Here is a 14188-nt window from a genome sequence, read left to right as displayed (position 1 = left end):
AATATACTAGAGACATCAGGAAATACTATATTATACATGTAAATATCACTATAATTTGTCAATTATTACACAGTAGCACTGTTAGCATTTGTCTGAACAAGCACAATTAGATCAATTTGGAGTAATATTTTTTAATCTCTATTTTGCTTGATTTTTGTTGTTTTGTTTTGTTTTAAGATAAAGTCTCACTCTGTAGACTTGGCCAGCCTCCGACTCACTGTGTAAATCAGATTGGCCTCATACTCACAGAGATCTGCCTGCTTTGGTGTCCCTAGTATAGAGATTAGGGGCATTTACACTCAATCCAAAACAATATTTTTACTGCAAGGCAGTATGGAGAAGCTCCTGGGCTGTTGCTGTGTAACCGCTGTCTGCTTTGGAACAATAGGAAAAGTAAGGGACAGTAAGAGAGAGTGGAATTGTAAAAAATTCTTTCTTAATCTAGAGCATGACTTTTTGAGATTTGCCCAAACTGACACAAATTTTATGTTATATCATTTTCTATACTTCAATTTTATTCTTCACAGATCTTCAATTGTCTATTAAACATCAGGGTGATAAATACAATTAGAAATATTCTATGTCACCCTAGAATCTAAAATTTTATAATTAAAAAATAACAAGAAATGCATAAATCTAAAGTTAAGTACAGACAGTATGAAGGAAGCATTCCCTCTCTTTAAAAACTTTGTGTGTTATTCATATGGTGAATAATGGATGCTCATTACTTGTGCCAAAATACAAGTATAAATTTGTTTGTGTATTATGTGTTAAATTTCCATGACCTCATTGAATTAATCATAATAACCAATATATAGGGCACAGGCAGAATGAAAACTACTCCTCATTATGACTCTAATTACATATGAATATATATATCTTTATTTATAAGCATTAAATACTGAAATAATCAGTTTCTGTCTCTCTTTTGAAAGACATCTACGATAGATTTTGCACAGATTCTAAAAGACCTCAGGTAATTTTCCTGGTTTTTACAAAAGTATGAAAACAATTTACATCAGTGGATTAACCCAATCTGTACTCAACACAATTTGAACCAATAGGCTCACACAAGCTATGTTACAAATTTAGTAGAAATAAAACCTTGCATTCCCGGTTCTTATCATTGCGAAATAAATTCTGGCATTGGATCATTTGTAGCAGTATTTATAGCAGAATGGCTATGGGAGATTGTCTTGTAGTGGGTGCAAAATCGCTGACTCCAATTCCAGAGTTAGAGAATTCAATCAGTAAGTACAAGGGAGCGAGAAAAAAAACCATGTGACTAAGACCATCTGCTCCTTCACAGATGAGTGTTCGCTCAACAATGGAGGCTGCAGTAACCACTGCTCTGTTGTTCCTGGAAGAGGAATTGTCTGCTCCTGCCCAGAAGGACACCAGCTCAAGAAAGACAATAAAACCTGTGAAATCGTGGACTACTGTGCCTCCCACCAGAGGTGTACGCAAGTGTGTGAGCAGCACAAACACTTGGTCAAGTGCTCCTGTTACGAGGGCTGGACACTGGGTACGGATGGTGAAAGCTGCACCAGCGTGGGTGAGTAGATACCGCCAACCATGGAAATAAACCCCAAAACACCTTGAAAAATGCAACGAAAGAATTCCATCTATTCTACATATTGACCTTAAATGTTAGAATATATATATATATAAAACCTCGGCAAAGGATGAGTTATAACATACCTTCGTATTATAGTTCCCTAACTTTTATGATGCCGCAGGGCGATTGGTAATGAAAAATCCCCAGGCTATCTTAGTACAAAATATACAGCTTTAATAAACAGAAGTAAGACTTACAACAGCTTACACCAGAATTCGAACGATATGTCCAGGCGCAGGAGCCAGGCGAAAGAGAGCGTGCTTGCTTTTTCAGCATCTAATGAAATGATCATTAAGTTTTTCCCTTAGAGTTTGTTTATATGGTGGATTATACTGACAGATTTCTCTGTGTTATACCATTTCTGTATGCCTGTGATAAAGTCTATTTGATCATAGTGGATGATGTTTTTAATGTGTTCCTGAGTTCAGTTTCAGGATAATTTATTGAATATTTTAGCACCAATGTTCATGAAGGATATTGGTCCTTAATTCTCTTTCTTTGTTTTTTCTTTATATAATTTGTGAATGAGGGTGACTGAGGCCTCATGAAATGAATTTAAAAATGGTCCTTCTGTTTCTATTTTGTGGGGTAATTTGAAGAGTATTGAGTATTGGAATTATTCTTTTTTGAAAATCTGGTAGAATTCTACACTAAAACTATCTGGGTTTTTATTTCCAGGGGTGGAAGGTGCGGGGGAGACTTATAGTGACTGATTTTATTGCCTTAGGAGCTATAGGTCTATTTATACTGTTTAGCTGATCTTGATTCAACTTTGGTAAGTGTTATATATCATGAAAATTATCCATTTCTTTTAGATTTTCCATTTTGTGGAGTACAGGCTTTTGCAGTATGACCTAATGCTTCTTTGAATTGCCTCTTTGTCTGTTGCTGTATCCACCTATTTTCTTTCTGCCTCTTAGCTTGGATAAAGGTTTATCTATCTTGTTGATTTCCACAAAGAACCACATCTTTGTTTCAGTAATTCTTTGTATTGTTTTTTTTATTTTATTGTCAGTTTTAGTTTAATTGCTTCCTGGCCTTCTACTCCTCTCGGGTGTGTTTGTGTCTTTTGGTTCTAGAGCTTTTATGTGTGCTGTTAAGTTGATAATGAGAGTTCTCCAAATTCTTTATGTAGGCACTTAGTGCTATGAACTTTCCTCTTAGGACAGCTTTTATAGTGTCCCATAACTTTGGGTATTTTGTATGTTCATTTCCTTTGAATTCTATGTCTTTATCTTCCTTCTTTATATCAGCCTTGACTCAGTAGTTATTCAGTAGAGAGTTGTTCAGTTTCCATTAATTTGTATATGTTTTTTTTTCTGTCCTTGTTGAAATCAAGCGTTAATCCATGGTGGTCTAATAAGGCACAAAGCCTTGTTTTAATTTTCTTATATCTGTCCAGACTTGCTTTGTGACTGATTATATGAACAATTTTGGATAAGGTTACAAGAGGTGCTGTGAAGATATATTTTTTTTTTGTTTTGGTGAAATGTACTGTAGATATCTTTTAGGTTCATTTCATTAATAATGTCTGTGGGTTCCATTATTTCTCTATTTAGTTTTTGTCTGAATGATCTGTTTCTAAATGGCTTTCTCTTGGGCCACCAAACAACTCCAAATCATGACATGGATTCTTCTTATTAATGCTTGGCATTATCTTATGCTTGTCCCGCAATTCCAATAAATTAATTTAGCCTGTTTTTCTTCATCTATGTTTTGCATTGGGACATTTAAGTTTTGTTTCTTTTGTATGTCTTACTCCAAGTATGACAGGCTGGAGGCTGCCTGGTTTACTGGTCCCAGGTGTTTTACTCCCTCATTCTCTCCTCCTGAGCCTAGATTCCTCCTCTTACATATTCTATCTGCCTAGGAGCCCTGTCTATCACTATACTTCCTAACCATTTGCCATTCAACTTTTTATTAGACCAACGGGGTACATTTGTCAGGCAAAGCAACACATCTTTACATCATTAAACAAATGCATAATAAACAAAAGTAACATCTTGTCGAGTAAAAATAATATTTCACATCACCTGTCCATCAATGAGAATGGAGAATTGAAGTCTCTACCGTCAGTGTGTAAGGGTTGATGTATGATTTAAGCTTTAGTAATATTTTCTTTTCAAATGTAGATGCCCTTGCATTTGGGGCATAGACAGATATTGAACCATTACCTTGGTGGCCTTTTCCTTTGATCAGTATGAAGTGTCCTTCCACATCTTTTTTGATTAATTTTTGTTTGAATTCTCTTCAGTTGGATACTAGAATAACTACCCAAGCTTGTTTCTTGAGACCATTTGCTTGGAAAATATTTTTTTCAGCCTTTTACTTTGAGGTTAAATCTGCCTTCTGTATCTTGTATACAACAAAAAGATGGGTCTTTTTTTTTTTTGCAATCATTCTGTTACTGTGTGTCTTCTTATTTGAGAATTGAGTCCATTTATATTGAGCTATATAAATGACCAATGATTTGATCACTGGCAGTGTGTGTCTGTGTGTGTGTGTATGTGTGTGTGTGTGTTCCTTCTTTGGGTTATGCTGGTATGAGGTTATTTATTGCCTATATATTTGTGGGTATAGTTAACCTCTTGGTTTGGACTTTTCCTTCAAGTGTTTCTATAGGACTGGATTTGTGGTTAAATGTTTAAATTCAACGTTATCATGGAACATCTTGTTTTCTCCATCTGTGGTGATTGAAAGTTTTCCTGGTTATAGTAGTCTGGGCCAGCATCTGTGGTCTCTTAGCATGCACAGTGCTTCTGTCCAGGCCCATCTGGCTTTTACTGTCTCCATTGAGAAGTAGGGTAAAATTCTAATAGGCTTGCCTTTATATGTTACTTGGGATTTTCCACTTGCAGTTTTTAATATTCATTTTTTTGTATGTATGTTTGCTGTTTGGTTTATTACATGGGAGGGGACTATCTTTTCCGGACCAATCTATTTGGTGTTCTTTAAGTTTCTTGTACCTTTATAGTTAAGTCTTTCTTTTATTTAGGAATATTTTCTTCTATAATTTTGCTAAAAAGATTTTCTGGGCTTTCAGCTGGGTGTCTTCTTCTATTCATTTATTCTTTCTAGGTTTGGTCTTTTCATAGTATCTCAGGTTTCCTGGATGTTCTGTGTCAGAAATTTCTTAGATTCAACATTTTCTTTGATAAGTGTACCTATTTTTTTTTATTTTAATCTTGTCTTCAACACGTAGAATTCTCTCTTCTATCTTTTGATGATTTTGCATCTGTAGTTCCTGTTTGCTTGCCTGGGTTTTTCATTTCCACAATTCCATCAGTTTGTGCTTTCTTTATTGTTTTTCTTTCTGTTTTCAGGTTTTTTTTTCTTTTTTTACTTTTTGCTTTAATTATTTATTTATTTTTTCTGATTTTCTTGACATTCCTTAAGGAATCTGTTGTATTCCTCCATGTTTTGTTTTCCATTTCCTTTTTTTATGAAAGAAATTATTCATTTCTTTTTTAGGAAACTCTGTTATATCTGTAAAGCTGGCTTTAAGGTAATATTCTTTGGTTCAAATGCATTGTATATTCAGGGAGTGTTGTAATGGGATGGGGGGATGGATTGTTGTGTTCTTACACTGACTGTTCTTACATAACAGGATTTGGAGCAATTATAGGTATAGGTGCCAATTCTGTTTTTATCTTTGTTGGATAGAAGTTTTCTTCCTTGGTTTCTGTTTCCTCTCTAGACTTCTTACTATTGTGGCCTGTGATTGTGTAGACAGTCTCTGCCTGCGTTGGGGGCTGGAGTTCTGGCTATGTGAATGGCCTCTGTTTCTTCCAGGGCTCCTCTGGATTTCAGTTTGCTGGACTGACTTCAGGCGGAGTAGCGCACTTCTGAATGGTTTTCAGGGAGCTTCAGTGGTCTCTGGTGTTCAAGATACTCATCTATCCTCTGGTAGAATAGGAAGCCTCTGCCAAAAGTGTGGGCCTTGCATGCAGGGAACTAGTCGTTCCTCTGGTGACATAGAAGAAATTCTGGGATAGAAGTCATTTTAATTAATCTTGATGATTGCATTTCAACATATTCATCATTTCGACATAATATTGCATTATTTCGTGGCCTTTGCATGTAAATATGTAATTTTTAGTTCTTATGTTTTGTGGAATTCCCTTAGTCCCTATGCTTTCTTAGACTTCCAAGAATGTGTGCATCATGAGCCTTCTCTCCTTTTATTTCTTCTACCGAGGTGAGATTTTCACCATCTTTTCTAGAAATCCAAGTTATACTTTAAGCCTCACTAAACCAAGGCTTTCCTTATTATTAAGTTCTTTTTCTTATTTCCATATATATTTCCCTGTGTAGGACATCAGTTTCCTGAGTATGTTTTATCATGGTCTGATTTGAATTTTTGTAGTCCTATATTCCCCTTGTTCTTATTTCTCTTCACAATAAAATATGAAAAACATAAAGTAGGAAATAAAACTATGGAATTTTCCTTTGTTTGAAGCAGCATCCAGTTTGGGAAAATTAAAATATAGTCAATGAATATCATATTTTCAGAGATCATTAAATCACTTCAGTCTTTTAATTTTATTGTATAATATGTGGCTGTTTATTCCTGTTAAAAATTGAATCATCACCTATAATATTAAGGCATATTTATTCTACTCTTTCTTCTGAAAGATTCTAAATCAATTAATCCTCACAAGAGGCTAAAAGGAGCAGTTTGTTGTGTGAGAAGAGTAATTTGTTCAGAGTAGAGAAACAACTTATCAGATCTGACCACAGATTGTTATGATCGTAGTACAGTGGGAGCTTAACTTATACACTGATAAAGATTAAATTATTAGAGTATTAGGGTGAATCAGCATCATGTGAAATAACTCATGGGTTAATAAGTTTCTACTTTTCTAAAATTAAAACATTGAATGCATGTAACTCCCAACGGTTTTGGCTTAAGCTCCTCTGGGAGGAAGTCTCTAGAGAACTATCTAATAACTCATAATTTTCTTGCTTTACACCTACATCATTTATTATGCAGGAAGAAAACAAACATGTGTTATAACATTTAGGTGGAAATGAAGGTTTTCCTACATGAGTAATTTAGCCAGTTGATAATAAATTACTCCTTGATGCAAAGAAAGTAATGCTACTGTCAACATTTATGTTACTCATAGTTATGTTTTATTATTTGATTTAATTATCCATGTATAAAAGGTTTTATTCTGTATTTCTGTTATTTTTTCTCTTTGGAAAAGCAAAAGCCTCATAGCATATTAAAAATAAGTTCTCATGGAACTACTGGACTTTGAAATAAATGTTTCATTTGTGTCAGGCATCCTTTCATTTCCATCATTCTTTACATAATTCCTTTTATAAAATATGTTTCTGCTATTGAATTTAATACATTTTTAATTTATATATTATAATTTAATAACTCACCTTGACATTTCAAAAACATGAAAAGAAGGTTAAAAAAAGATAGAATATGTGGCTTTATGATTCAAATTTAGACACAGAACATCCCTGTTCTTCTTATCCCTTGAATTTTTTTTCTGTAATGCTCTCATGCTTTCTTTTATTGCATTTGAAATTCTTCATAAGCTAGCTTGTGCTACATTGCTGAGCTGTTTTTTCTTAAATTCATACCTAATTACTTGCTAGATAGAAAGACTATAAATGATGATAACTTCTAAGATTTTGGTTTTTATTTAGTAAATTACAAATTTCATTTTTCAATCTGCTCTCTTATTTTCTGCTTTTTAAACGTGCTCTATTTTGTCACTTCCTTCATTTCCAAACATCCTTCTTTCGAGTGTCCCCTGAAAAGTCGAGGATATTGCTGCTGAGTGTATGTCTTCCTAGCTCTACCATCTGCTCTTTGGTGGGCAGCCTGTTAACAGCTCACAACATGGTACTCCCAATATTGGGAAGAATGATATTTTTTCTTCCTGATTCTTTTTAACCTGAATCAAATTATCTTTTCTCAAGAATGACACTTTTGTTCTTATTCTTCCTGGTTTTCATTGTTTTAGGAGACGGAGTTTTATTGTTGCTGATTTATATTATATTTTAGGAAGGAGATTAGGAATGGAGATTCACACACTCTGAAATGAAACGGTCCTCTTTGGGCACAGGGCATACCTCTTGCAATCTTTAGATCTCACACATATCTATGTGCACCCACTTGGCAAACTCCTTTCTGCTCTGAAAGATTATGTGATCCAGAAAATTTAATTTTTTGACATTTACATCTTAAAGAACATCCTATTTCTTTCTTTACAATTCTGATTCCCTGGGTATCAGTAAGCCACTTAAAAATTATCTGGCTACGGCGGTGGAGAGATTGCTAAGTGGTTAACCGTTGCTTCCTGCTCCTCATGAGGATTAAAGTTTAGATAAAAGCTCCACACCACACCAGACAGTTGAAAATCGGGAGCTGTAGCTCCAGGAAATCTGATTGATATCTGTGCTTGGAAGACACCTTTGCAGAATCGCACACACATATACAAATACATCCCACATATATATGTATATATATTTATATATACATATATATGTGCATACATACACACACACATACACACACACACATACATATACATGGATGTTGGTCATATGTCCCCTTTCTTGTCTCCTTAAATTAGGCTGAGTTTTATCAGCACTTTAAATTTTCTTCTGTTCCTCAGAATTCTCAATGATTCTCAATCACATTCTCAATGACCTTGGCTTTTTCTGGCAGCTATTGCTTTCTTCTTTCCACATCTGAACTTTCCCCTTGCAGTGACCTCGGGATGCAACTATATGCTGCAAATTCAGTAGCCTCTTGCCCTCAACGCAGGTCAATAAAAATACCATCATCTACCAGAAATGGTGGTTTTTAAGAAACTAGTTACTCTATCTGATGAAGAAGAAAGCACTGGAACGAAGAATAAATAAGCTTTTCATGGACAGTAGGAGAGAGGGTAATGTGGAGTTGATTGAAGAGATCAATTCTATGGAAAAGGACGAAGTGATAAGAAGCAGCTGGCCTATCTTGTGGAGATCTGAGTAGTGAGAGATGGAAAGGCAGTGAGATGGAGCTGTAAGGTACTTGTAACATGGCCTTGGGAAAATGATGCTTTCCCAACTCAGTCTCCACCCAGATCTTTTTAAGTATCACTCTGGGTCTTAACTTCTTCTGCGTGTTCTTCAGGGCCTTCACTTTGCTGGTCTTCTCTGAAACTGGATTTTTTTACATTTCCACTGACCATCTCTGGAGCTATAGTATAAGTGTTTAGAGGCACAGTATATAAACATTCACAGTCAATGGACACACACGCACACCTGCACACATATGTGTGTGCGCGCGCACACACACCAAATGGAGCACAGTGCTGATCACTCACGGTCTGCTTGCTCTTCTCTGATCGGTGTCATCAGTCATGGCCATTACAATAGCACACTCACATTTTCTCTAAAATTTTGCATTCTGTAAACTCTTTCATACTGTCTTCTTAGGGAATAATTCCTTCAAGGTATTTACTTCAGTTTTATTAATAACTTCCTTTTATTAAAAACTATGGGTATTAAATACTATTGATAGAAGCATCTCTCATTGACTAGCTACAGAAATTGAGACCAGAAAGATAAATTCATTTGTACAAGGCTTGTTGCTTAGAGGTAGTAGAGCAAAGGTATTGAGACTTATTCTCATGACTCTAAGGGTGGGCTTCTCTATGATACCAGCACACAGCTCCTTCTCAGGGTCATGTGCTCTCACATTCCCACCATACCTTTGAATATCTGACTTTCAAGAGCTCGTTCTTTTCAACCTTTCTAACCATCATTTCTTAGTCAAATAATTTATACATCGTTTACAATATAAAATTTTGTAGCTAGTAGCACATAGCATATTAGTTGTGAATTCTTATTTTAAATAGTCTGGCCTTTTATCTTTTCTTCCACAACACAGATACTCATTACTCCCTTTATCACCCTCTTTCCCTTTATCATTATGAGATCATGAATGAAGGGATGAGTTAATTAAATCATTTCTTAGTACAGTACCATCATTGTTTTATATAGGATCTTCCTCCTATTTTCCCCTCTTTTGTTTTTTTCTATAAAGCCCTCTTCTCTTCCTCACCAAGAGGAGGTCATTCAAATTTGGCCCAGATATTTTCTAATAAAGTCTGGACCATAATATTCATAACCCATTGATTTAGTTACTTGTGATATGCATGTAACTAATCTCCTATGTGTAATAACTAGATAGTATCACATGATGTTATTTATCCATATACGAAACAAATACTTCCAGCTTGCTCCCAACTCTTTATATTAATAACAGTTCTACAGTTGTTCACATGTATATTTCTTATAGGGTATTGGAACAATTTCTTCAATCCCCAAATAGTTAAGTTCTCATTACCCAAGAGGCAGCAGCTTAAGGGAAGGAATTTATTTGACTCATGATTAGAGGAAATCTGGTCTATCACAGTAGGGAAAGAATAATGGTGAGCAGGTGTCCTTGTTAGGGTTTCTATTGCTGCAAAGAAACACCATGACAAATAAACAAGTTGGGGAAGAAAGGGTTCATTTGATTTGCATTTCCATCTTGCTGTTCATTATTGAAGGAAGCTATAACAGAAATTAAAATATGGCAGGGTTCTAAAGACAGGAGCTGATGAAGAAGCCATGGAAAGGAACTGCTTACTGGCTTGCTCCACAAGGTTTGCTCAGCCTGCTTTCTTAAAGAACCCAGGACCACCTGCTCAGGTATAGGACCAACCTCCAGGGCCTGGACCCTTGGATTTTATCATAATTGAGAAAATGCCTTATAGTTGGACCTCACGGAGGCATTTATGCAACTGAGGTGCCTTTCTCTCTGATAACTCTAGCTTGTGTCAAGTGGACACACAAAATGAGCCAGAGCAACATAGTTCCATGGCGGTGGGAGCACTGGGCTGTTTCTTGATTTTTGGCATCAAATTTGAAGCAAAAAAACACTGTCTGAAAGCATATTCGTATATAACAGCGAAGCACTGCTCCTTTTGCTTTTCAGCTGGCAGATAGATAGACTCCATGTGTAATTAGAACCCCAAATGTCAACATGACAAAGGGTCATGAATTGGGAGACTGATTCTACAAACATGTGAACCTGGAGAAACGTTTAATTTTCTAACCATAGTGTTCCACTCTCACTTCTGACAACTTGTGGTCAAACTTGCCTACAACTCAGCTTCAAAGTTGTCTCTACGGTCCCCAGAGCCAGCCTTTTCCAAAAGCCCAGGACCTTCTAATAGTCAGGAAAGTATCTTAACAATTACTTACCCCCAAACATGAAAAAATAAGTTACAAATTTCTGATATAGAGTGGTATTAGAGTAAGAAGAAGGATGTCTTGGAAAGATCAGATTTAAGAGAGGATGAAACCCTCTTTATTGTAAAGTCTATAACTCCATAGGCATAGGGAAGCCTGTGGGCGGCTCCACTAGGGAAAATCCCTCAGTCTTGGGGAGACACACTCTACACATCTGTTGCTTGCAGTTTAGGCTGGATAATGGGCTTACTTCACTCACTAATTGCAGTTTCTGAGCTTGGCCACTGTATTGACTAATCTCCCTGTTGGTGTGATAAAATAACTTGACAAAAGCAACCCAAATGACAAGAAGGTTTATCACTGTTTGAGGTTATATAGCAAGAGGGTTAGGCATCTGGCTACATTGTGTACAAGGTAAAGAAGCACAGATTGGTGTATGCTGTGTAGTTTCTTCTTTGTATCAAAATGGGACCCAAACACAGAATCCCAGTCCATGGCATGATATCACACACAGTCGGCAGATCCTCCAAAAGGATAAACCTAATCAAGATAACCACACCCCTTGCCTTACCTACAGTCCTGCCATAGAGGTGCCTTTTATCTTAGCAAGTTGACAACCGATGTTAATCAACACAGGTTAAGTTGTACATTTGTAATACCTCCAATAGCCAACATTCTTCATTATAACTTAGGTTTCATTCTTTTAAACTCATGTACTGAACTTGGAGAATTCTTTGTAGTTAATCTTATTCATCACACATTGCCAGGCCTCATCTGTCTTTATCTGAGACCATGGCACAAGCCTCCAAGACCCATAACTCTTGAATTCTTCAATTTTGCAAAAGTGGCACCATGTGAGAATGTCAACCTCTGCTGCCCTGTGAGATGCTGCACGGCCACTGTAAACCAGAATCTCGGCAGCCTCTGTGCTCTCATGGTGGACCATGGGAAATGTAATTCCCTGGGAAGGCATATTGCAGGTGAGCATGGATGGAGGATCTGACTTTTCAGGCGCTCTTCTTTCCAACGAATGTTTTTCAAATGTGTCTTCAGTTTTACATTCTGGAAACTTCTATAAATCAGGTTCACACCCAAGATGTTTTTTCTGTTGCCCCAAAGGTAAGGATATTAGCCTCTTTTAACCATAGTAGCCACTTTTACCAGCACAAACTAAGTATATCTTAACTAGATTCACATTCCATTTGAAATAAAATCATACATTTTCATAAATTTATGTCTTATTTTATGTCTTTAATCTGGCTAAAAATAATGAGAAGCATTTAGGCCCTGTTCTAAATATTATGCTTGCCTTTCCCACCAATTTAGTTAATTTATCACTTTTGAGTTCAACTTCCTGATATGAGCAGATCATAGATTATTAGAATGTACCAATAATAGTCTTTAGTCAATATTTGTTCCCTTCTGAAACCTTGTGATTCAGGCTGCCTTTGTCTTGTTGTTCTGTTAGTGTTCTGTTCTTCCCTGGCTGGCTCCACTAAAATAGCCAATGAAGGTATTCTTATTACTGCCCATGACGTCTCTAGCTTGAAGCTCCAAACTCTCCCACATACTTCCTGCAAATGGACTGAAAGGCTTACAGACCACATGATAAGGTTTGATATATTAACAACTCAGGGACTAGGCATTAATTCTCTTTACATATTACTTTTCTTCTTATAGGTACCAAATACTAAAGGTAGAAAGCTTTTTATATTGATTGCAATTTTGAAAGATATGATCAAATACAGTGCAGGAAGGTATAGTGGTGAACATCTTTGTGAAAATGGGACCATGTGGCCACTGCTTGCTGTATATCATCAAAGGAAGGAAAGAGATAGAGCTGTGGAGTGACCAGAAACCATGCCTGTCAGCTAGATCCCATCTGAAAAGATTCCACAACCGTCTGATCAGTGATACACTGATAATCCTCACATAGTTGAAACAATATCATTGAATCAATGAGAGTGCTTAAAGTCATTACTATTAAATGGAGCCAGCTGCTCTTCAGAATGCTTATGCAGTTTCCATATGTATCAACAGTAACATTCCTAAGTTCCCACATCTTTGGCTGTTCTCAAGCCATTCTGTTTTTCTATGTTTTTATTTTGTTTTGTCTAGTTGCTTTATAAATCTTTCTAATTTATGGGAGTAGCAGGAATTTGGTTTTTTTCCCAAAATACAGAATTGGAGAATTTCTCTACCTGTGTGTTAGACTTTTGTGTTATTTAGTTTGAAGTAATTTTCCTATGAAGACCTTTATTATTACTTATTTTTCATTTATTATTAACTTGTAGAAACTAAATGTATACTTCAATAGAGACTTTGCAAATATCCCCTTGTCTACTAATTTCAGTAACATTAATCTTTTTGGCTAAATTCTTTTTTATTATGTCTCTTTCATTTTGTCTAACTCATTTTGATTCATTATTTCTCTTAACTCTTCTTCTTAACATTCTCCTCTATATCTCTTTCACATTCAATGTTTTCTTGAAAAATATAAACTAATTGATTTTTATATTTATCTATATGATTAAAATACTAATTATAATCTACTAAAGGACAGTGGAGTATTTCTTCAAAATATAAGAATTCTTTTTTTTTAAACCTCTACACACAGAAGGTTATATATAAACACATAGGAAATGCAGACTTCTGGCTATGACAAACAATGCTGTTATAAACATAGTTGAGCACATGTCCTTGTGACACAGCTGAGCATCCTTTGGATATATACCCAAAAGTGGTATTATTGCGTCCTGAAGAAGGTTGTTTCCTAATTTTCTAAGAAATTGCTACACTGACATCTAAACGGGCTGTACCAGCATGCATTCCCACCAGCAATGCAGAAGTGTTCCCTTTTCCACACAACCTCACAAAGTTTTCATCAGTGTTTTTGATCTTAGCCATTCTTACAGGTATAGGATGAAATCTCAGAGATTTTTCTGATTTGCATTTCTCCGATGACTAAGGATGTTGAAACAACCTAAATGCCCCTCGACCAAAGAATGGATAAGGAAAATGTCGTACATGTACACAATGGAGCACTGCACAGCAGAAAAAAATAAAAATAAAAAATAAAATAAATAACAAAGGAAATGCAGACTTCAACAATTTGTCACTAGAGAAAAGGAAGTGACAGCTTTTATAAACATAAACATAAAACAGAGATATTAAAAGTGACTGAAAAGTTGAGAATGTAAAATGGAGAGAAACAACAAATAAAAAAAAATTAAAAGTTGATGTACAGATGACCTAAATTCAAAAGTTTGAGTAAGACTTAAAAGTCCATATTAGCCTTCATTTCATAGGTCTGTT

The 14188-nt window shown here is 35.7% G+C and overlaps 1 protein-coding gene across 2 annotated transcripts in view; it reads left to right on the top strand.

Moving 5' to 3' along the window:
* Lrp1b (LDL receptor related protein 1B) overlaps positions 1 to 14188 on the top strand; it is a 1858137-nt gene that overhangs the window by 1182970 nt on the left and 660979 nt on the right. For both annotated transcript variants that reach the window (XM_087899923.1, XM_087899922.1), the window contains exon 23: positions 1310 to 1555. In XM_087899923.1, the coding sequence (XP_087756049.1) occupies positions 1310 to 1555 (246 nt within the window). The remainder of the gene's footprint in view (positions 1 to 1309; positions 1556 to 14188) is intronic.

This window comes from Myodes glareolus, chromosome 21 (assembly GCF_982192425.1).
Source record: "Myodes glareolus chromosome 21, mMyoGla1.1, whole genome shotgun sequence".
NCBI classification, from domain to species: domain Eukaryota; kingdom Metazoa; phylum Chordata; class Mammalia; order Rodentia; family Cricetidae; genus Myodes; species Myodes glareolus.
Note: the sequence above shows the minus strand (reverse complement) of the source record. Positions and strands in the feature narration are given on the sequence as shown.